The following is a 24,015-nucleotide window of genomic DNA, read 5'->3' on the forward strand; positions in this document are numbered from 1 at the left end:
GGTCAATTAAAATAGGTATTGATTTCTTTTGCATTATGTCTACCTAGCTAACTTTTTGTGACGAACTTTTTGTGACGGGTTACACTGAACCTAAACTTTGCCATTGAAAAAATATTTAGTTGAAATTTCAGACACAATAAGTTTGGAATAGATTGGCTTATGCAAATATTGATAAAAAATTCCAATTCACAAAATAGTATATTCTACATTAGATCAAATATTAAATATTTGCTAGCTATCCGGTGCATCGCACGGGTTAGCGACTAGTTTATATAATACTTGAAAGATTACTAGAGAAATTTTTTTTTTGGGGGTAAATTAAATTTTGGGGCAATATTTTTTTGCTCTATTAAAACTTAGATTATTTTTAACTATGATCTATAAAATTTTAGATGTACAATCCAAAAAAATGTGTATTACATTTGATAAAATGAACACAACCCAAAAATAAAGGTAAATTTTGATTACCTAAAACTTCTTTCCGATTATATGAGTTAGATATACCAACATAGAAAATTTTAAGTAGAAAGACAAATACGTTCGAAAATGGAGTCACATCTATATTGGAAACAGTACACAATCTAATGAATCAATGTTAATCACTAAAGCAAAAGAAAAAGAAAAATATAAGAGAAAAGAAGAAGGAATTAAAATATGTCAATGCTCATTCATGTTAATAATAAAATAATGATAGTTATTCTACTATTATGCAACCATTTGGCCTATCCATAGGTCAGGTCGGATCGGGTTTGGGCTCAACCTGCATCCAACCTGACCAGATCAGGTGGACGAACTTTCAACCCATTGCCGACTGAGAGGATGATCGGTTCAGATGGGTTGGAACATCAAAGAGCAAAGGTCGGATCGAGCGGAGTCAAGATTTAGAAAATAGAGAAAATCCGGTGAGAAAACGATGAAAATCAGCCAAAATCCTTTGAGATCTTGCCAGATCCGGCGAGATTTCGTCGAAACTAGACAAAATCTTGCCAGATCTAGCCAAGAACTCAACTAGATCTAGCGAAATCTTGCTAGATCTAGCCAAAAAAATCTCAAAACTCGCCGGATTTATCAAATAATGCCAAAATATTTAAGGGTCGATCGATTCGGGTTTCTTGGATTTTGAAGAAGGAGAACCAACGTTCGACCTGTCAAAGTCAGGTTCCGGAGGAAGCAATTCGTCGCTGACCGTTGGAGAAATCAGTTCAGTCGACGGCAGGTCGAGTTTGGTCGGTAGTGGCGGGTGAGTCGGGTCCGATGGTTGACTGGATAGCCCTAACAACCACCTTGTGATCTGTCAATAAACAAAACATCAAGCACATGATGAGCAAATCACCATTCGACTTTAATATTCAAACTAAAAGGATCGATAATTCAAACAATAAACTAAAAAAGTTCATTGCTAACAAAAATGAAACAACACTAATCTTTTGCATTTGCCTTTGTATTCATTGGACATTTGCCTATTTCCCATACCGAAGGGTGGCTCATAAAAAAACACCCATATCTATATCACAATCTATATCCTGTGTGTTTGCCTCCAAATTAAAAAGCCAACTTATTTTACTATTTAACTTATTTACGCTATTATTCATGGACCCCACAGTACTTTTTGGTACTATTTATGAGTCCCATGATACTATTTCAACTAACTTTTATTTTTATATATAATATTTTTGGCAAAAAATTTTCAATTTCAGCAAAATAAGCGAATCTTAAATAAACCCTACATGTCACTAAAATGATCAATGTTCATATTTTAATAGTATAACTTGAAATGTAAAAGGAGAAAGGAAAACAATTAAATTTGATAAGAGAGTACCTGCAGTTATATTTAAGACAATATCATATATGTAATCCTCATCTGTTTTGGTCCAAAAATGGTAGTCCTACCAGAGAGAGAGAGAGACAGAGACAAAAACTCTCATAATCTTGAGTACTACTCCACATGAATTTAGAGGGTAATTTGCAATTTGTGCTCCAGTTTACCTTTACCATTTTGAACACTGAAGAGGCTAGTAATATAAAGTGGTATTTTACAACAAAGCTTATGGCTTCTCAACTTATATTGCCTTCTATGCTCAACTCTCTCTCTCTCTCTCTCTCTCTCTCTCTCTCTCTCTCTCTCTCTCTCTCTCTCTATGACAATTAGTTTAGGTGAAAGTGAATCATTTTTATACAATCATGTCCATGTAAGTATGTAACTTTCTATTTCCCTCCTTACCTCTCATCTTGTAAAGTTGTAACTGATATCACATTGCTTTTAAAATTTTATTATATTTATTTCGCATTCTAGTGAAAGTGTTGTTGACTATTGATTGAGAGAGAGAGAGAGAGAGAGAGAGAGAGGCGTAACATCCTACGGATGAAACAAATAAAGGAAAAATTTTTTATGGCCATATTCTCTATGTAACTATTTTTTCTAGATGTAACTTATTTTTATAATATCTATTAAATGTTGAAAGATGTAATATAATTACATCTTAATTTTTTTGGAGTAATTTAAGGATATCTATTTACTATTAAATTAAATACAATTTTTTTTTTTTTGAGATAAAAGATAGAAAATTAAATACAAATGTTAAAGCAATAAACATATAATGATAATTTATTTTGCAATATTTTAGGAGGCTCATTATGACATGTCAAGCATTCATGACATGTACAAATCTTGGTTTTTCATATGGTGTTGTAGGTTTACATTACTCTAAAAGATATCAAGTGCCATATTTTATGAATGACAAAAGAATATATGTCATCGGCTTTTGTAAGACTATAAATGAACCAAGTTGTTAATAAATAGCTTGACTTGTTTCAGGAAAGAAAAAAAAAAAAAACTTATTTATATTTACTTTTTTAGAAAACAAACCAAGTTTAAACCTTAAGTTTAGACTCGATTATTGAATGAGTTAAGTTTAGACATAATAATATATTTGTGGATAATAAAACATTTTAGTAGTTTTTAAAAAACTACATAAAAATAGTAAAATGTTTTACACTATGAAGTGTGTTTGTTTGGGATCAGTTTATTTAGTTGAAACTTAAATTTTTTTTACTAAAAGTACTGTAGATAAAGGTAAAAGTAAATTGAAATAATATAGTGAGACTCATGAATAGTACTAAAAAGTGTAGTAAGACCCATAAATAGTAGCAAAAATAAGTTGAATAATAAAATAAATTAGCAAAAATTATTTTTGCCAAATGGACACTATATGTTTCATTATCCACCCCCACCCCTGGTGCACACAAAACAAACATCAATAACTAACACCACCACGTGTATAGGTTTCAATTAGCTCAACTGGTAAAATCTTTAATAATTGAATAAAAAATCTAAATTCAATCCCCGACTACACCAAAAACCGATCACCTATTATTGTCAACCTAGCCATTATCATCGACCACTCTTAGACACCGATTGCCTGTTGCCACCAAGCACCTACCCACCCTCTCCCTAACAAATGAAGAAATCAAACGAAATGTGTTATAATCTGAAGGGAATGAACATGAGGGTCCAAATTCATCTCTTTATGACCACGACCTACGCTGCTCCTCAGTCAAATGCCTTCGTTTAGGCTTACGTTTGGTCAATTTCGCTAGCTATGGTGATTTTCTTTTTTACTGTAACTTTCAATTATAACATCTAAATAAATTTTGTTTAATCATAGTTAGCCTGCGACATTTCCTAAAGTCGGTAGAATTTTATTTTGTAATTTCTCTAATTTTACTTCTGTTTTTAACGATTATTCGTTAAAAAATTCTTATTTTCGAGTCAATACCGTGCTTTATTTTGTCAGCCTATAGTCACCATAGGATTCTTTTCTAATTTATATTACATTGTATTTGTAACCAGTATAGCAATTCGGATTTTAGATTCTCATTAATAAAATCACTTTTTCTCTTTACTTTTTTTTTTGGGTAGATTTAAGGTTACTATCTTGAAGTAGGTGCGGTTTTGTGTTAGCTTTCTGCCTACAACATTGCCAAAAAGAGGGTTAAAGATTCATTATAATATTTCAGTTGATTTTCGTCACATTTTATGGATGGCTTGAAACAAGGCCCAATCTTTTAAAAAGACAGAAAACAAATCAGCAGTACCATCCTTTTCTCAAATCTTTCAAAACAAGCCGCATTTGTTTCAAGGTAAAATATTGCTCAACAATATTTTTCGGTTTTTGGTGCAATTGAAAATGTTACACAAAAATAGTAAAATGTTTTAAGCTTTTAAAAAGCATAAGACAGTTTCCAAACAAAGCCTTGGCTTCATCCCAACCCCTTACCCCTTTCAACTATATGCCATCACTATTCTCCCCTCCCTTCCCTTCCCCAAACCCCCAAACGTCAACTACCATCACCAACCTGCCCATCCATTACTCTGGGCCTAACCATTATCGTCTACCACTCATTCAAGGTCACACCGCTTTGACTATTGTCATCAGCTATCAATCCATCCTCTCCTCCCTCTCTCCTCAGCCACAACCATTGCTTGTCCATTGTCAACGGTTGATCTTTAACCATTGTAGGCACTAATTGTGGACCACCACCAATCACCACTTACTAACCTGTAGTTAACCATTGTCATTAGTCACATGCCAATGCCGCCACCACTTCTTCCATTCCTCCAATGTGTAGAGAGTTTTTCGCGCAGCCAAATAGCATAAATTGTTTTTTGATTCAAGCAAACAAACAAAAAAAATCACTTTAAACCAAAATAAATGTAACCTCGACACGTCTACCATACACATTTACCAACCATCGATGAGAAAGTCTTCTATAGATGTATACGGAGAAACAGACAGGACCTACATCAAGGATTTGAAAATCCTAACTATCAAAACCCTAACAACATAAAGTCGTAAACTATTCCAAACCCTAACCCAACCCATCCCCATTTAAATATTCTAAACCCTTATTGCTAGGGTTAAGTTGGGTACCATCCCTACTAATTTCTCTGCTATACAATAATTTGGAACTCAATTGTTCAGAAAACTCATGCATGTCACGTACATCATTTAATTCCCATTGCATGCAATTTATGAAAACATATTGATAGATGAACCGGATTTATACAAAAAAGAAGTTTTAGAAAACATCGCTACAACTGAAAATTCGAGGGGTTATAATGGGCAGAAACCCCTCTATCCGTTCAAAGTATTTGACAAGGGATAACATATCTAGCGGGTAGCATGTTTCCAACAACATTTTTACCATATCAAGGGAGTTGACAGGCAAAGTTGGAGGGTCAGACGGACCTAGGAGGCTAGGACGGATAAACTGACATACTTTTTATGCTCGCATTTTTCCACATCTTTCGCCACTTTCTGGATGGTTTTCCTTTCAGCAACAAAAGTAACAAAGAATTCGCAGTAATGGATTTATTTTTTGGCTTCATCTTTCTGTAAAATATTTGTTTAACCATCTACATTCTCTTGGGGTGAAATAGAGCAACTTAATATTACAGTGATATAATGTGCATTTAAGCATACTTATCATGGGAATATAAAAGCAAATTTCAAGGATCCGGACCTAGGAGGCTAGGACAGACAAACTGAGATTCTTTTTCTGCAAACATTTTTCCATATCTTTCTCCATTTTCTGGATGGTTTCCATAAAGCAATAAAAGTAACAAAAAATTGGTAGTAATGGATTTCTTTTTGGGCCATCTTTCTGTAAAATATCTGTTTAACCATATACATTCTCATGGGGTGAAATAGAAAAACTTAATATGACTGATAAAAAATGCATAAAAGCATACTTGAATTGCATGTGCAACTGATGCGCATGCACACACGCACACTCACACGAGAGGAAAATCTCAGGGTCATCTACCATCAGATTCCTTCATGGTAGGTAACTTCTGCTTGCACATGTGCATGTTTTCTGGCCAGAGTCAAAATTTCAGGACTATGTTCTCATCCTATTTTATGGCAGTGAAGGCCATAAATCAACAACCCATATAATGGTTTTTTTTTTTTTTTTTTAAATGACTTCTTTTTACAAGGAATTGGGTTCATATTATCTCAGTTCAAAAAGCGCCTACAGTTTTTTGATTTGCAAAAACATGGAATCTTCTTACCTTCATCCTCATGGTTAAAATGATAGTCATATGTTATCTCTTCCCCAGGAAATATGTCTCTTTCAGCAAAAAAGACAACCTGCAAACCAAGAAACCATCAAGTAATCCAGCATTCCCAAAGCTTCAGAACATCATACAAGTTAAAATGCAAGGGACAATCTACATGCAATTTTATGGAATATAATGACATGTGATGATCACTACAGTAAATTCTAATGGCCAATATGGGGTACCCACTAATAGATTAATATTACCAACCATGTTTCTGTGGAACTTCAAAAATGAAGTGTACGTTAGTCTTAAGTGGATAAATCAGGCCATAAATCACATTAACTGGAGGATTATCTTTCAAGTAAGGGAGGGAAGATTTTCTCAGAAAGCAAGTGATGCTATTATTAAAGCACCTGGGTAATAGGGATAATATACAAGATATTAGTGACCTCAAATAAATATGTGCAATAGGTAATGCTGCTCGAAACATGCCCAACCGCATTAAATAAATATAACTGCTAGAAGTAGTTATGTCCCTGTTGCGTAGTTTGTAGTCACATTAACCATGGTATCCAAATTCCAAACCAAACAAATGACTAACTCGCATAAGACAACCAGAAAACACACTACCATTCTTCTTTCACAGCCATGGCCACATAAAATGAACTATAGCAACCATGGAGAAAAATAATGGAAGATCAAAACTAAGTTCCAACTTACCTTCTTTTCATTTCTCACAGATATCACTTTGGCGACGCAATTTGGCTGGTTACATCAATTCAAAATCAAGTAAGAAAACTGAGTTGAAGCACAGAATGGTTAGATAACACCACAGAAATAACTTCTTTGCACAAGTTCAGAAAAGCCTTTTTTTATTATTTATTGGTAAGTTACACCTGTACACAACAAGTCTTGAACCCACGACCTCATTCTCTACCTAGAACTTGTAACTTATAAGGGGTGGACGTGCCACTTGAGCTAAGCTCATTGGCCAGGAAAGCCAATTTTGTGGAAGAAAAACCTTCCCTATCAAAATCATTTCAAGAAGCCAAAAAAACTAACACAAATCTGACTTTTTTTTTTTTTATAAGCATAACACAAATCTGACTATATTCAAACTCAATCTTTTTATTCTTTCTATGCCAATATAATATTTTTTGGGTTAAATTTTCCAAATTTTTATTTAAATATAAGAGTAATTCATAACCAGAAGCTTTCTGTGTTTAATTTGTCCTCTTTTGTTACTATTGATTGGGGGCGTCAATAGTAGCTGGAACCCAATACAACCAGTCAAGACTAGTATACTATTCGACATAAGTAAATTTAAAAAATCCTTGCTTCAGATACATGCTAGAAATTTTAACATTTCCTAAAGTTTTGGAATAATGGTTAATGTTAAATAAATCATTGTCTTATAGCTAAATTCTTAAGCAAGAAAGCCTCAATCACAATTACCAGGCATGAGTGATTCACAAAACGAGCAATCCCCCCTTTGCGGGTAGCATCAATGATATGCTCTTTATCTATCCTGAAGAAGTAGCAAGCACTCTTGTACTGAAGTTTTCTCCCAGACTGATACTCATTTTCTCTTTTATCAGCCACGCGTAGACCCACTATCTCACCAACATATTCAACAACCTACAAAAGCATGATATATATATATCATGAATCCAATCATAGCAAACCTGCGGATCTATGTCTTAAGGGGTAAGAAGATCAAACCATTTCACCACGGGAAATGAACCGAGATGTGTAAAGACCAAGGGCATGAATGCCAGATTTGTATACAACCAAGTGTTTCCAACCTTTTGCTTGTTTGTAGCGAGCATATTCCTTCTGCACAGAAACAAGGAAAAGCTATAGTGAGAATCATAACATGAGTTAATCATAAATTCATAATCTAATCATCTGGTAAAATTCAGCAACTTGAAAAACACAAATTTAAATTAGCAAATCTGCCAAGAAAAAAAAAACAAGGGACTATGAAAGGGGAAAAAATACACAATACTATCTTTTATAAAACCAATGTAACATAGTACTACATAAGCAACTAGAATGTACCCGACAATCATGCTCAATATCTGATATTGCCAGCTTTGGAAGCCCCTGTGTGCACGTCTTCTGCCCATTAATGTGAATCCAAGCATTTAACTGTTCCTGAGGAACAAGGCATCCACCCTTGCCTTTTGATGGACCATAAAGATCATTCTGGGGGTCATCCCTTTTGCGGCCCTTGTAACCCTACAACAGTACAAAAAGTTATATATATGGCTCAGGACCTCAAAGAGCAGAATGCTCTCCACCCCCCCCCCCCCCCCCCCTCCCCCCAAAACCCCCTCTATTTCTCTCCCAAATAAAACAAAAACAAAAACAAAAAAACCCTCAGAAAGAAAACCTCAATTAATTGGCAGAATACCTCCGTCCTAGCACAAGCGAACTCTTTTTCTCCCTGACAACCAATCTCACTGTTGATGGGATCACAGGCAGACTCAGTAGTGGGGTATGTAGCATGAAGCACACATCTTCCGTAAAACCCAACACTTTCATTATCAACACCTTCAACCTCACTTTGCAACAGACCCTGTGTAATGTGCACAAAAAGAAGTGATCAGGACACAAAGAAGAGGAGCAATGACCGTCAACAAAGTCATTTTTCTTTTATTTGGAAATCAATTCTCCTGAATAAACTTGACAAAAAAAAAAAACCGAGAGTTCAGTAAAAGCACCATGAAACATTCGGACAAAACAAAAGTTTAAAACAAGTGTTCAGACTTCCAAGTAAATGGCAGGTCAAGACAAACAAATATCTATGCCCATTGAAAGGACAAGATATCTCATGTTCCTCATAAGTCAGACAATAAACAAGTCAGTTGTATGCCAGGTAAAACCTTTTCCAGGTTATCATGGCTAAATTAAGCAATTAATATACATCTTTTCACAATGTATAACTAAAACAAAAAGCACTAAGCCACTTCTGGTAAAAACTATCCTATCAAAAAATATAGACAACTCAGTTGCACAAAGTCCTAATGCCACCTAAGTGAAAATGTATTAAAGATGTGAAAGGAACCATTTGATTTGAGAGATAACATTACCCTACACATGGCAACCCAATACATTATTTGAGTATTAGCAAGGTATTGACTAAAACATCCATCATGAACAAATCAATGGAATGTTATACATGAATTGCAAACACAGGAGAAGATCAAAGGGTAGCATACTCAAGGTAGTGTTGATAACATCAAAGGAAAATACCATAGGATCTCAGGCGCATAAGTGTCAGTAGATAATCAGACCTATTAAAGTAGGCAGAAATAACCTAGTAAAGTAGCCTACAAACTAAAGCAAGTAGAGATGTAGTTACATGCAAAGATTTCACATAACCATTTTTAAGCGAAATGTATTATCTTAGAAATTCCCTTAACCATTCAAGATAAATAAGACAGTCTAATCAACAACAAGAACACAAGGTGCACAGTTCCATATGGATCACAGACACCACATAAGACTTCACACCCCTTACAAAACCACACCACAAAAATTTTGTTCATATAGAAGTGTTTTACAATGTGCAGAAAAAAATATGGTAACTCAAAATGGGAGTTGGGCTTTTTATTACTTGTGAAAAACCAAGTTAAGCATTTCAATCCTTTGCAAAAATTTGGCCTTTTTTAAGTCATGATAATCAAGTTAAGCATTTCAATCCTTCACAAAAAGTTGGCCTTTTTTTACTAATGAAAAACCAAGTAAGCATTTCAATACTCTGCAGAAAGTTCATATAAGATCAAGAAGTTCCCTTATTAGTGAACCTTAAGGCTTAAATAGACATGCCCAATTAAAGATATTTCAGTAAGGGACACATGAGAAGTATGTACGAAATCAAGACAGCAAAAGGCTCCATGGGAATACTTATGATAAGAAGGATCATAAATGCTGTGAAATGAATTCAAGGTCTAAACTATTGAAGGGTAGAAACCTTTTGATGAGCACACCATGGATGAAATTGAATTGAGCAAGTCAAAACCCTGCACTTTATACATGAACCACCTGACCGATTGCACAAAGAGCAAGCCTGGAAAACAAATGGCAAACATAAAGAACACTACTAAAAATTCTGAACACATAACAACAAAATAGTTTCAAATCATGAGAGTCCAATGCATTATAGTTTTCAGGAATAATATCTTACCAGTCACAAGAATTTCCACTACTCTTTTTTTTTTTTTTGGATAGGTAAGAATTTCCACTTTTAACTTAAGAGAATCCAGTAAAACATGCAGGTCTATGAAAGAGCATAATGAGCTTTTAGTTCTAATAGGTCCCAAATTTCTAGCACAACAATAAGATTTTAAACTTTGGACTTTAATAGAAAATTCCATGCCATAGATACTTGTAAAGGCCAGATGGACAATAAATGAGTTAGAGGTCATAAGTTAATAGTATTTGATTCTGAGCCCTTGTAGAGAAGTAAAATTAACAAGTCTTCAAATGCTACAGTTTCCTTTAAGATAAAAGAAAAAAAATTACAGAATAGTCAAAAACAGCCAGTAGAGCACTTCTTTGTCTCATACCATGTGTTACATCTTATAGTTAGGTGCAGTCAAGATAAACGAAATAGATACATTGGGTTTACATACAAAAAGTACCATTTGTGTATCACAAGATACAGAGAACCGTGTGAAAAATTAGAAATTAAGCTAATTTCCATACATGCATGAAAATCCACTAACCATAACAATAAACTGCTTGGTTATCATAACAACTATTTCAAAATCCATGTTAACTTCTTAAGCATGTGATAGTATAAGCCATACTTTTGTCTAAAGTGTTCTTAAGCACAATTTCTTACCACATTAGCTCTAGGACTTGAAGCACCAGATACATCAAAAGCACTCATGGTTTCAACATTTGGGCACCGTGTTCCGGGAGTCCAAAGCCCACAAACCATATGAACCCACTGCTTAACTGTTGAATCAAGTACTCCCACTGTTATGCTGTTATGTACCTTTATATTACTAGCACAAGGAGAGTCCTGTTCAACATCCAATTGTTTTTGCAAATCCATTTTCCTCACTGCTATAGCTGACGACTTTATATTTTCAGGTTGTAGAACAGAAAATAAATTCCCATCAAGTCCAGAACCTGAGGAGTGCAATGCAATTTGTTCATTTTGTAAAGATTCAGCAGAAGAAATCATGTTCTTATGTCTGCAATCTGCTTCACAGTTCCAAGCTTTCAAAATGCTTTTCACAATTGTGCGACTTCGCAATGCTCGAGTCATGGCCCCACCTCCATAGCCACAGAGCACACAAACCTAGGTGGCAATAAACCAAAATAATAAAGGCATTAGGGAATCACAAGATATATATATGGCAGAGAAACACAATTAGCTATCTTAAGTCAGTGCCAACAATATGCAAAAATATATGCATAAAGAAAACAATTTATTGGTTTTCATACAACTCATCACAAAACCAATATCTGGAAGAAAACCCACGTCCCCGGATATACTTATCCTCAGGTCACTAAATTGAATTGTTATATTCAGTAAGCAAGTTCTCATAATTGATTAATATGGAAAGAAGTCTGGAAAACATAGATGAACTACAAGGTTATGCTTACGCCCCTTTAAAGATCTTATAGATCGCCTTGTACATGAATGTAAGAAAGTCGTCATTGAAATAGCCAAGCCCAAACTTATCTCCATTGAGCAGTGCAAGTGACTCATCAAAGTCATCAAATAACTGACGACTAGTTAAATAATCATTAAAAGAAACCTGTCAAACCCTAGCTAATTTTGAGCTCCAACCTTTTCTTCTAAAAATCTAAACCCTGGATCTACAAATCCTCCCAAACCTAACCCACCGCAAGCCCACATCAGCAAATCCCTAATTTGTCATACATCACCAACTCACCAATAATCTCAAAATGGAAGCATGTTTGAGCAAGTTCTTGAAAATTACTGAGACTAAAATTATCATGAAAAGGTGGTTGTGTAAGTGGTAGTATTGGCCAAGAGATGGCAGAAGTGAGACCATGGATGTGCAGTTGTGTGGCAACGTAGTGTCAGTGTCTACCATACAGGGCTAGAGTTGACCACTCTGTTGCAGCTTGAATCATGGCAGGAAAGAACCTTAGAATGAGATAACAAACAATACTTCTCTGTCTGTGTGTGTGTATATAAACTAAGAACTAGAAAGCAAGAGAGAGACTCATATTAGAGAGAGCACAAAAAATAAGTAACTGATGACAGCAGTTGACAGGTTGAATTAGATGACAAACTATATTATGAATATTCAGGTCTCTTACAATATCTTTTGAACTTGTCCTGCACGGTCTGCAATACCAACGACCTTTAGGTACTTTGGAAATACCATAGCAAGCTTGATGCACCTGCTTATCATGACACATCAATATCATTGAATCATTACCAGTAGCACAAAGAAGAAGCTCAAATTGACATGATTTTAGTGGCTACATACCCTGATTAAACATCGACTGCACTCTAATAAGCAATTAATATCATCTTGGTTTGAACTTCCACAAACACAGCAGAATGCAGTTGAACTTGAAGTGGGCAGGCACTTGTGCTCTTCAGTAGATCTGTAACACAACCATTATGATCAAAATCAATTCATATTAAAATTGCAGCTTGTGAGTAAACCATCCCAAATTATAAATTGGATCCAAAATCACAATCTATTTAAGCTTCCAATTTTCAATGCCATACAAGTATATATAACAGTTTGATCAAATTGGTCACAAGGATCTTACTTGTTAGAATAAACTTTGCATAATCCACGCTTGCTATCTTCAGCATTCTTCAAAATTTTCCCCACCTTCATTTCTGGTGTGCACTTTGACATCTTCGAACATGGAAAACGTTTGGAACTATATTTATTTCCTGATGATGATGAGCAAAAATATCAATGATGTAACAGATAAATGCCCATGTCAAGAAGTTCAATGTAAAATGGTGATATGATGTGCATATAAGTACAGATTAACAATAAAGCCATTTTTTTCTAGCGCAAGGAGCATCAACTGTTAATCCACCAATCAGTTCTGATCAACCCTCTCAGAAGTATTAGCATAGGAAGCAGGACTAAGTACAACAGTAGAAGGCAGTCACCATAACAGGCGAAAGCAATGCACTCTGCAAATATGTCAGGTAGCTATACAGTCACCCAGCTGTAAAACTTGTTTCTTAAATGGGTTGTCATTATCAACACCCAAAGCCATTCAAAAAAAATAAAGGACACCCATTTTCAGGTCTAAAGGCTATCAACGATTCAATAAAATTTGTGATACATTATTCAGCTCTCCAAACTAAAATTGTGATACTGAAAATCAAATATAAAAGTACAACATTAAACTTAGTTGAGGGAGTAAATTTGAAGAAATCAAGAAGGTTTAAAAAAACATTCGAGAGTACAAACAGAGTATTCCTATTATATTGGGAGAAAGAAAATAAACCTTAAAATAATAATAATTATTATTAATAAATAAATAAATAAAATTATTTATTTCATAAAGAAAAAGCAGTTAACATTCTATTTTTACCTTTAACTGTCAGCTCATAAATGCTGCGTTTGCGAATTTCCTTACACTTAAGCTTCGATTGAGAAGGAGCATTACTGTGTAGAATAATATAATCTTTCTCTCTTTTATCATCATTCTCTTTCACCAAAATGGATTTAGCAAATTGCTCATCTTCACTGCACCACGCCTTGTCTGTTTCTTCTGTAGAATTGTCAAGATTTATTTTATCACAAATTCCTACACTGCTTCCATTCTTCAAATCAGTGAATTTATCACAGCATAAATCAATTCTGGTAGAGTTTGCCTTTCTCAACTCCCTCGTGGAATTCAGTCTGGATTTGCAATTTTTGGGGAGTGTACATCTTCTGGCAGTTTTAAGAATCCTGCTGAGAGGAACGATTTTTGCTGGCTTTGACACATCTTTTCCATTTGATATTTCACCATATTTTCCACATACTACCACTCTGGCCTTCCTTGAACACAGATTTAATTGTTGACTAGAAGGTGTCCCTACACAACCTACTGAATTGTATTTCTCAGTCTCTTCAGCCTCTTCATGAGTTGATTCTTGCATCCGAAATTTCCTGAAAGTGCCAGATGTGAAACACTTTCTCAACTTCTTTCTGCCTGAAACTTCAGGGTTTTTACAAAAGTCTGCATCACCATTTAATTCTGTTTGATTATCATCTTCCCTCACTCCTCTTTTATGAGAGTGTGTTGTGGCCGAAGAAAATCTACGTTTGGAATTAGGTCGAATGATACAAGACCCAGAAACAAGAGAGGTCCCCTGGTCAGATTGAATAACCAACTGAATTTCTTTGGATGAACAGGAGGGCAATTCAGCAGAATTGGGATTTTGATATGGTTTTACACCTGCAGAGGGAAATGAGGCACTCAGCATCTTCAATTTCATTGCTCTCTTTCTCTTCCCCGCTTTCAGGCCGCTAACCATCTTTCGTGATGGATTGCTTTTCTCATAAATTGCAAGCCCAGAATGGATTTGATGCCAATTATTGATTTGATTTCGGTCTTTCTTCCATGTCAAGGAATCCATGAGCTTAAGCTCATCAAGAAGACTACGAGATGATTGATTATTTAGAACATGGGAGGATCCTTCTTTCCTCAAGTTAGTCCTACAGGTAGAGCCCAGGAAATCAGCACTTCTTTCACTTCCAAGTGCATCATCTGATGACCAGCATTTATCAATGCCTGATCCTTCATCAACTATATCATTGCTTACATATCCAGTATCCCCAGCATCAATAGTAGAAAATTCTATATTGTTAACCTCAATTGATGACTGTGTAACAGCAGGGGCAGAACATCCTGAAGAAACATTTGAATTTTCTTGCTCTTTTAAGGAGCCATCAATTTGCACCGCTCCATTGAAGCATTTAGCAGAAGCATCTTTAAGTTGACTACCATCATTTCCTCTTCGATCCAACACATTAGCCAACCGCTCTACAACTATTGCATTACGAACCCCTTTCACCTTGCTTGGCACATCTCTCCACTCAGATGCATGACAAACTCTGTTTCTATGAAGTTGCCCATTCAACTTCCCACTTCGTTCTGAGGAAATATTTGCATCCCTTAGCAGAAAATGATCTTTAGCAAATTTAGAATTCATAATAATTGAGGCTTCACCACTGCAGGTTCCCATCTGCTCCTTAAAGGCATTGAAAGAGCTACCAACTTGTGAATCAAAATTTCTTCCTAAATTATTTGTGCTCGCTTCACAGCTGCACTTGCCCTGAAAATTTTTGTGTGGGACTCTCTGAAAGCATATTTCATGCTCACTTGATCTGCTGACATTGTTATCACTTCTGCCAAGTCTAAAAGCAATAAATACCAGAACAAAAGGTTAGCAGAACAGACCTCACACGAGCAAATGAATGGGATCTATATTGTCATTTTTACAAAGCCACTAGAAAAATGCAGAAATGCAGTGACCAAATGTGAGTGCCCTTATTAGAAAATGCAGAAATCTATATTGCCATTTTTTTATAAGAATAATTTATTAGAAAGAAGGGTTGTCCAAATGCAAGTGCCCTTAAAGAATTACAAACAGACACATTAAAGGGAATACCATCGTGTGTGGCCAGTTCAGATATGGGTTTATATATGAAAAGAGAATGTGCATTGATTCAGTGAATGTAGTCAGTCTGCTAACACAAACCAATCTCATTCACTCCTTCCTCTAGAACATAGCTTGTTAAAAAGTTAATCATACTAACTGTTTAATTAAATTAATAAAAACTAGCATGGCCTCAGAAAATAATTAGTCAGATTCTACGATTGGATCTCTTAAAGCTTGGTAATGACTAATCTCAGCCCCCCACACCCTTCTCCGTCACATGTATACTTCCATATATATATACTAACCTACATATATTTGCAATTTTTCATTTACGTTAGTATGACCACAAATTTCTGCCACCAGCAAATGCTTGATCAATTCATACAGATTGGCTCAGATGGCACCTCCTTCCCTTGTAAGAGCAAGGTGGAGGGTGAGGTCATGGTTTCAAAACCCACAAGGTACATGTAATTACCAATAAAATATAAAAGATTGGTCCTCTCTACCCCCTTTGAAAGAGCAAGGTGGAGGGTGAGGTCATGGATTCAAAACCCCCAAGGTACAAGTAATTACCAATAAAATAAAATAAAATAAGATCTGTACCCCCCCACCCCCCTTGAAAGAATAAGGTGGAAGGTGAGGTCATGAGTTCGAAACTCACCAAGTGCGTGTATAATTACCAATAAAAAATATGTTTATCCTCTCTCACTCTCTCTCCATATTTTAACAGATGTAAATATATACATTTAATATATGTGAAAAAAAAAATTTGCTTTTTACTTGACTTACCATTAAAAGAACTATGAGATCAATGTCAAAGTGAATATACATGAAGCAAAGTGATAAGACTTTACTTTTTACTTGACTTAATAATATCCCAAACTGACCTTAACGAGGGCCGCTCATTTAGACTAGGATCATCAGAAAGTTGACAGTGCACATCAATTCCTTCAGGATGTAACGAAATTCCCAGTGTCAATGTTGAGATATTGCAACAGTAGTACAGACATTCATAAACACTATTTTAACTCCGTGCAAGAACAGGAATACTTGGATTCCTGCTTCACCAAACTTTTACATTTACAATTAAAAACAAAGTATGCACTTGCCTGTCACAGAAGCCACTTTTCCAATATCATCACCCACCCTGAAAGTGGCAGCAGATTGGAGCAAATTCCTGGAGGGTTCAGAAACGCCTCGTCCACTGGAAAGATTAGGTCTGTGCCTTTGCTCTTGAGAAGTTGAAGGGTCAACAAGAGAATGCTGTACATTAGAAGAGCTAACACATTTCCCTTGTTCTTGGTTCATTAGGGAAGACAATGCATGTTGTTGCTTGGATAAATCCATTATTTGCCTCAATGCTAGCAATCTCAAATTCTCATCAAGCAAATAAGGGCTCACACCAATACTATCCTGTCTCAAGAAAGATGGAGTCCCATCCAAAGTAGAAGTTGAAGTAACCAAAGGAAATCCCATTGAGACTCCTTGCGATTGCAAATTCGATCTAAGAGCAACATGATCACCTAGTCCGCTACTTCCAAGACAAGGAACCTTCTCGAGATAGCTAACTAAGTTTCTGGCATCAGACATATCTGGTGGTATACTAGCCAACTGACATGAATAACAGCTCTTATCATTTACAGCTGCAAAAAAGGGATCACTGCTTCCACCTAAAATTGAATTGTCTACCTGCTTATGATTGCCATATCCTATGTCTGTTGCAACATAGGGGACATCAGCAACACATCCCACCCCCTTACCCTTGTCTATAAATCTTTGAGAACCCAACGCAGGAATATTCAATTGCCTCTCAAAACCATTACCAGCATTCCAGTAAACATTGAATGGATCACACTCGGCAGCATGAGATTCACGATTTAGTGCCCTAGGCATAGCATGCTCAGTGCAATTTACCATATTAACGTTAGCTTTAAAGTGTAAACTGTCCTTAGTTGGAGTATGAAAGTCTGTACATGGCAAAACCACAGAACTCTTGGGCACATTGCCTTTTAACTTTTCTAGTCTAGCAGAATCCATAGCATTACTAATTCCAAATGTGTGATTCCCATGATTCAACTGGTTTGGTTCTTTTTCAGCGCTGGAATTAAATGAATCAGCATCACGGTGATGATATCGCCTATCCTCATCGCTATAGTTGGCTGCTGCACCAAAAGTTACAAAAGTAACCATTATATGGTTGCTCAGCTAAAATGGAGAAAATAGGTGGAATAAGAAAATAACACATATACCATAGGCAATGAGTAAAGTAAAAAATATATTTATAACAAACCATTATCAATGATCTGCCGATGGAAGCAGGACTTTGGTGGATTGACAAGTTTGTCAAATAGCTGTGGTCCTATAACTGGTAAAACTGAGTTTCCTGAAGTCTGACTGGGTTGGTATGGCTGCCCAAGCCTTAACTCAATGTTTGAAGAAGTAGCATCCCTGCCCACAATCACACTACCTTTTACATTTTTAGTTCTGTTAACATCAGAATCTTTACCAAGGTCTCTTACATTCTGCAAAGCAGAGTGTGAGACAGATGAATTTCCATTTTTCATAATAAAATCATTGTAAGCAGAAATGGACTGACAACCACTATCCAGTCCACTACCAACAAACTTTTGCAGGGTCGAACGCCTAGATGTAGGGAACTCCATTATCTGGTTATCCCCAATGGCATGCAAATTGCTCCGTGATGTGCCATTCAAGCTCTTTGGAAGAAATTTGTCAACGTCCTGAACGTTCCTCTGTTTTTTATTTTGTGTAGCATCAATAAGCAAATCCTGGTCTGTATGAGGGTTCTTTGGAAAGAAAGCATGGTCTAAAGGCTGTCCAGACCTTACTAAACCTCCAGATGAACCAACCGGATGAGGCAAGTCAGGGCTCTTGCACACATTGGGCATAGTCGCGCACGATTTGACAAAGCCAGCAGTCACCGATAATCCTTCAGGCCAGTCCCACTCACTCCGATCTTCTGGAACCCTAATCTAAAGCATTATAAAAACATCACCATCCAGTGTTCTCGTTGCTTCAAACACATGCAAATAAGAATACAACTCTCAATTCCAAAGATAAGGAAAAATGAGTGGTTAAAAAACATAACCTACTATCATAGCAATAAATGCTCAACTCAACTACATCATCCTAGTAAAAAGTTAACTTTTAGGTGCAAGCCCATATGCGTATACGGATTTATATTGCATACATAAAATATCAAGCACCATCTAGTTCAACCACAGTTTAAATGGGATTAGTGTAGTTATTCATACATCAAATGAAACCAACCTATGCTACGAGGCTATCACATCATAATGTTGGCTTGGTACCATAATGAGAGAATAGGCCATCAACTCCTCCCCGACAAGCTTCTAGCTAGAGGCAACTAAGTATCCGTTTGGATCCGCGTGCTTGCGTTTCTTTCCCCCTTTTTTTTTTTCCCCAGCCGCATGTTTTGACTTTTCCGCAGTGAACAGTGCACCCGTGCACTGTTCACGGGTCCCACAAACTTCACTTTTCAACAACTTTTTCATTAAAAATGGGTCCCACGGCACTATTCACACATTTAAAAATTATTTTGCTACAATATTTTCAGTTTCAATTTCAGCAAAATAAGTTCTATCCAAACGGACCTTAAATATCTGAAGCAATGCTCCTTAAAAAGGCACACGTATTATGCTACCTGTTTCTTTTCTGAATTATATTATCGTTTTTACCATCAGAAGCTATCACATCATACCAAGACACATGCCACCATCATTTACAAATTCAAACACTTTAGACAAGCATGGGGCAGCATGTAGGCAATACTCAAGGTTTTGGAAAATCATGTGCAAAGATTATATTGAAAAAGGAATGTGTACATGCTACTTGGTTTACATGGGAAATAAAAAAACAATCACCAATATACCAGAAGAACTTCATGAACAACAAATTAGCCACCTCTGTACTAAACTACTAACATGACTGACTAAAGGCCAACACAAACAAAGACGTTTCTTTAAGTTTTGTCCAAGGGCAGGGAGTATATTTTTTAACAACTGCATATCAGCAGTCACAAGAAGAGAACTTATGTCACAACAAACAATCAGGAACACAGGATAGCATTACTAATGAGCATATTCATCTGCAGATACACATAGAAGACGCCTACGCATTCATGCACACTCAGGTCTTTTAACACGTACACTTTACCCAAATGTGCACACATGCTTGCATATGAAATGAAACAACCACTGAAGCGTTAAGTACATCTTACCTCAAATTTCTGGAAGTAGAGCTTACGCCACTGAGCAATGGTCTCTCCACTGTCCATATGAACAGCATCTCCGGGGTTAACATCACATAATCCTGAATGCTGCAAAATAACAGCAATTAAACCTTTTACTAAGCAAGAAAACATATTAATGGATGCAGATGTGTCTCATAAAAAGGAAGTCAAAGAAGAAGTTACCTCACAAAATTTAGTCACAGACATGTGGAAACAATGGCATGAGCATACAATACCAAGAAGTCCTGTATTGCTGAGAAGTAGATACCCACCTTTTCAAATTAAAAATAAATAATAAGATATGAGCACATACGATGAAAATATAATGAATAATTTAACTAATTAAGGGAATCAATATGCACTCACTTGTACCCAAGCAAAACACACGAGGGCATCCACTCATGAAACTAGATGACTGCTTCATAATAGAAGAGTCTGCCTCTAAAGGCAGCTTTTGTGAACATTGAACATTCATGCTGCTGAGCTTCGCAGGAATTGTATGTTGCCACTCTCCACTCAAAGAGTAAGGAACCTTCACTTTCTCATTACCAGGAACTATGTGACTGCTGATAACTGCCTTAGCCAAGTCCGATGCCTGAAAATCATGCAAAGCAGAATTGCCACTGCAATTGGAATTCACCACTGCCCTAGTTGAAACAATATGACATAAATCTTCTCCATTTTGCAGATTTTGATTGCTTAGATATTCTGACTGTAACCCACTGGATATCAGTGGAATATCACTTCCAACAGAATTCACATTGACATTACTGTGATTAGTAGCAAGTTTACCATAGGAACCAGATGATTTTGGACATGAAAGTTCCTGAAAATCACACTGCAACAAAGATGGTGACCCAGATAGGAGAGCAAGAAAAGAATTTCCCAGGTCTACACTGCCAGGCTTATGGGTAGTGAAATGATCTTGCATCCTTCCAAACACTGTTGATCTCAAATCTGGTGCAACATGCGGATAAGAATAGCCGAGCATATTTGTCTCCATCTATATTTAATAAAACAAAAAACAAATTAATGAAAATTTTTCGACAATGATGTCTAGCTATAACTAATAAAACAGAAAATACATGTATCTAGTATCTACATATTCTAAATCACATAAAATTACATCATCAATAAAGGAGAAACATACACCATAGGCACAAAAGAAGACCAATAAAAAGACAACAAGATCAACAAATTCCAGTGTTCCAATACTCCTTCAAGCTTGTTAAGACTAGTCATAGCCTCCCAACTTTGATTTTAATGAATTATTCATCCCTCATTCTTAAAATTTTGAAGAGAGTAGCCTCCCCTGTTCCTCGTATCCATGAATCACTTCCAATTGGCAGTATTGCCAGAAAAATATTTTAACATCACCACATTAAATTTGACAGCTGCTCTTAAACAAAGCCACAATAACAGGGCATCAGATGGATCAAGAAAGACTTTGGTGGCAAGAATCTGCAAGAAAGAGTCTAAATCTTCCTTTTGGATACACTGGTGCAAAGTTATGAAACTAAATTGGAATTGGGCTTTACAGAGCAAAGCCTATGTACTACAGAATTTCTACTTTCATCTGTAACTGGCAGGGCCTATAATTCCAAACATACTTCTTCAGTATAGAGGCATTGCACTCTTATACGAAGCATCAGACAGGTGTAGAAAGATTTTGGCCCCAGAACTAATACTATCATCCGTAGCTGGGCAGAGCCTATGTTTCCAAACATACTTCTTTAGTATAGAGGCATTGCCCTCTTAGAGCATCTATTCATAATTGATTCCACCAAATGGCCTCATCTGAGCAACAAGACCACCAGAATTTTAGGCATACTTGAATTTTTTGTACATAATCTCTCTTCAAGCTAATTCAATCCTTTTCCTTACGGTAATTGTAAAATTAGTTTTCAGCATTGCCCAGTTCCTTTTTCTCTGTCATTGAATTTCGCTGATCCACAACTTCACAGAAATATAATTCAGCAGTTTGGATTGGTTTGGAATGTATTTAGAATTCTGAGCTAAAATGGCAAAACAACATATAATCTAACTACGTCCTTTCATTCTTTACATATTGTATAATCTATTAATGTTATATAATTTTTTTTTTATAATCCTATAATGACCTTGTTTTCTTTAATGATACAGTCTATTCACTAATCAACTAAACATAAAATTTGGCATCAAAACCAGATTTGCTTTGCTTTGCTTTGTGGAGAGAGTCAAAAGAATTGGCTAGGGATTAAAGATCCAAACAATGGATTTGGTATTGAACCACCCAATTCCAAATCGAAAGCCCAACTCAATGTCAAATCCAACAGTCCAAACAAACCATAAAATTCAATCAAATTCCAAAATTGCAACCTACCAAAACATCAAATCCTTCTTAAGCTTTGCTTTAGTCTACTACTCAATTCCACGCCATAAGAATTTAAACAACATCTTTTTTTTAACAGCCCCTGTTGTGTTGTATTTATCTTTCTTTAAATAAAACTTTCCATTTACTAATCCAAAACAAAATGAATTTAAAAATATCTCACAAACATTTGTGCGCATTGATTGGCTACACTACTGTCACAATTTCATGGGCAATGCTCATAAGAGCATTCGCATCCAGAAAAGTCATCCTATTCTATTTTACTATTTCAAAAAGCTACTTTATCAATTATGCCATACCATTTTACTATATTCCCAACATCACAACTTTTAATGTGATTCCATCAAGGTCATCACACACACGATTTTGTGTAACATTTATTTAAAACAATGTAACTTAAACATTTTATTTTATCATTTTTATAAATGTAACTTAAAACACTTCATAGACCAAACATCTATTGATCTCCCATAATCATGATATTCTGCAAGATTGGAAGGTATAAAGAGACAATGTAATCCATCAATAGATTTCTTTAAAAACTCACCCAATTGAAGGTGACCATTTAAGTGTTCTAAAACTAATATTAACAAGAGTTAATACATACACATCTTAAAGACATAGCCATTATCTAATAATTCTCACACTCATTAACACCAAATTACCATATATAAATGTTATTTAAAACACATTTGACCATTAAACATTCACATACCCAACATCACATTGTACCAAACCAACAAAGCAATAGCCATTCCCTCTCCAATATCACATTCACATGCAATGCAAAACGGCACCGAATAGCTCACCTGATCCCGAGGCTCCTGTGATGACGACGGCGTCGATGAGGACGGCAATGTCGAACTACATTTGAGCTGCCACAGGCTCTCCATCACTCTAAACAATCAAGAAACCCTAACTTTCCTCCATTGAAACCACCAAAAGAAGTTCAAAGTGAACACTCACAAAAGATCAATCGCAGAAAATGTCCTTCCACAGTTTTCAATACAGAGAACATAGACATGTGCAGAATAAAGAGACGAGATCAGAGAAGTGTAACTGTAAAGCAATATGGAAACCCTAGATTATGTAGAGAGAGAGTGAGAGCATCTGATTGATGATGGTGTGGTATTTCGAGGCGGAGCTGACCGGACACTGACATTGGCACTGCCACTCTGGCACGTCGCGTGTGTACTGTGTAATTGATTGTCGAATTCAGGCCGTTGGATTGGATAATTTCGTGATTGTAGAAACCATGATTGAAATGGAGCCGTTGATTGTTAATAAAGCTCTGGGGGTGTGTCTTGGTTAGAAAAGTGTCAAGAGTATATAGTCAGGACTGTAGCGTCACAAGGCAAGTAAAGCACGCCAGAGAGAGAGGATAGGGGTGGGGGTCCAAATGAAACAGCGAATGGGAGGTTGACACGTGTGGATTGTAGATGGGTGAGACTTGAGAGTTGGAATGGTAGGGGAGGAAGGTGGGGCCACTATGATCGATGTTGTGTTTGGATAATGGGAGCATATGCGGTTGCAAGTACAATAATTTATCAACCCCCAATATTTTGGGGGAAGAAGGAAGAATACTTGTTCTGGATTGTGTTTTTGTTTCCAAATCTACTCACACATAACAAATCCCTCATTGTACTCAACTATGTAACACTTTTCCTACTATTTATTCATTC

The 24,015-nt window shown here is 36.0% G+C and overlaps 1 protein-coding gene across 7 annotated transcripts; it reads right to left on the reverse strand.

Moving 5' to 3' along the window:
• Nucleotides 1-714: 714 nt before the first annotated feature.
• On the reverse strand, nt 715-24,015 carry LOC115974899. 7 transcript variants are annotated; one of them, XM_031095457.1, is made up of 20 exons: nt 23,143-24,015; nt 20,329-20,965; nt 20,146-20,234; nt 19,951-20,049; nt 17,980-18,682; nt 16,799-17,848; nt 16,577-16,637; nt 13,631-15,444; nt 12,842-12,971; nt 12,550-12,670; nt 12,377-12,460; nt 10,917-11,381; nt 10,044-10,139; nt 8,460-8,645; nt 8,126-8,305; nt 7,787-7,900; nt 7,520-7,702; nt 6,785-6,829; nt 6,074-6,152; nt 715-1,291 (listed from the first exon to the last, which is right to left on the reverse strand). In XM_031095457.1, exons 1-20 carry the CDS (start codon nt 23,224-23,226, stop codon nt 1,203-1,205), a joined length of 6,309 nt encoding a protein of 2,102 aa, XP_030951317.1. In that variant the 5' UTR covers nt 23,227-24,015; the 3' UTR covers nt 715-1,202. The 7 variants fall into 7 exon arrangements, with proteins under 7 accessions (XP_030951317.1, XP_030951316.1, XP_030951322.1 ...); XM_031095456.1 differs by having other exon boundaries at nt 16,799-17,851; nt 23,143-24,014; XM_031095462.1 differs by lacking the exon at nt 23,143-24,015 and adding an exon at nt 23,049-23,136 and having other exon boundaries at nt 16,799-17,851.

Source organism: Quercus lobata, chromosome 2 (assembly GCF_001633185.2).
Source record: "Quercus lobata isolate SW786 chromosome 2, ValleyOak3.0 Primary Assembly, whole genome shotgun sequence".
Lineage (NCBI taxonomy): Eukaryota > Viridiplantae > Streptophyta > Magnoliopsida > Fagales > Fagaceae > Quercus > Quercus lobata.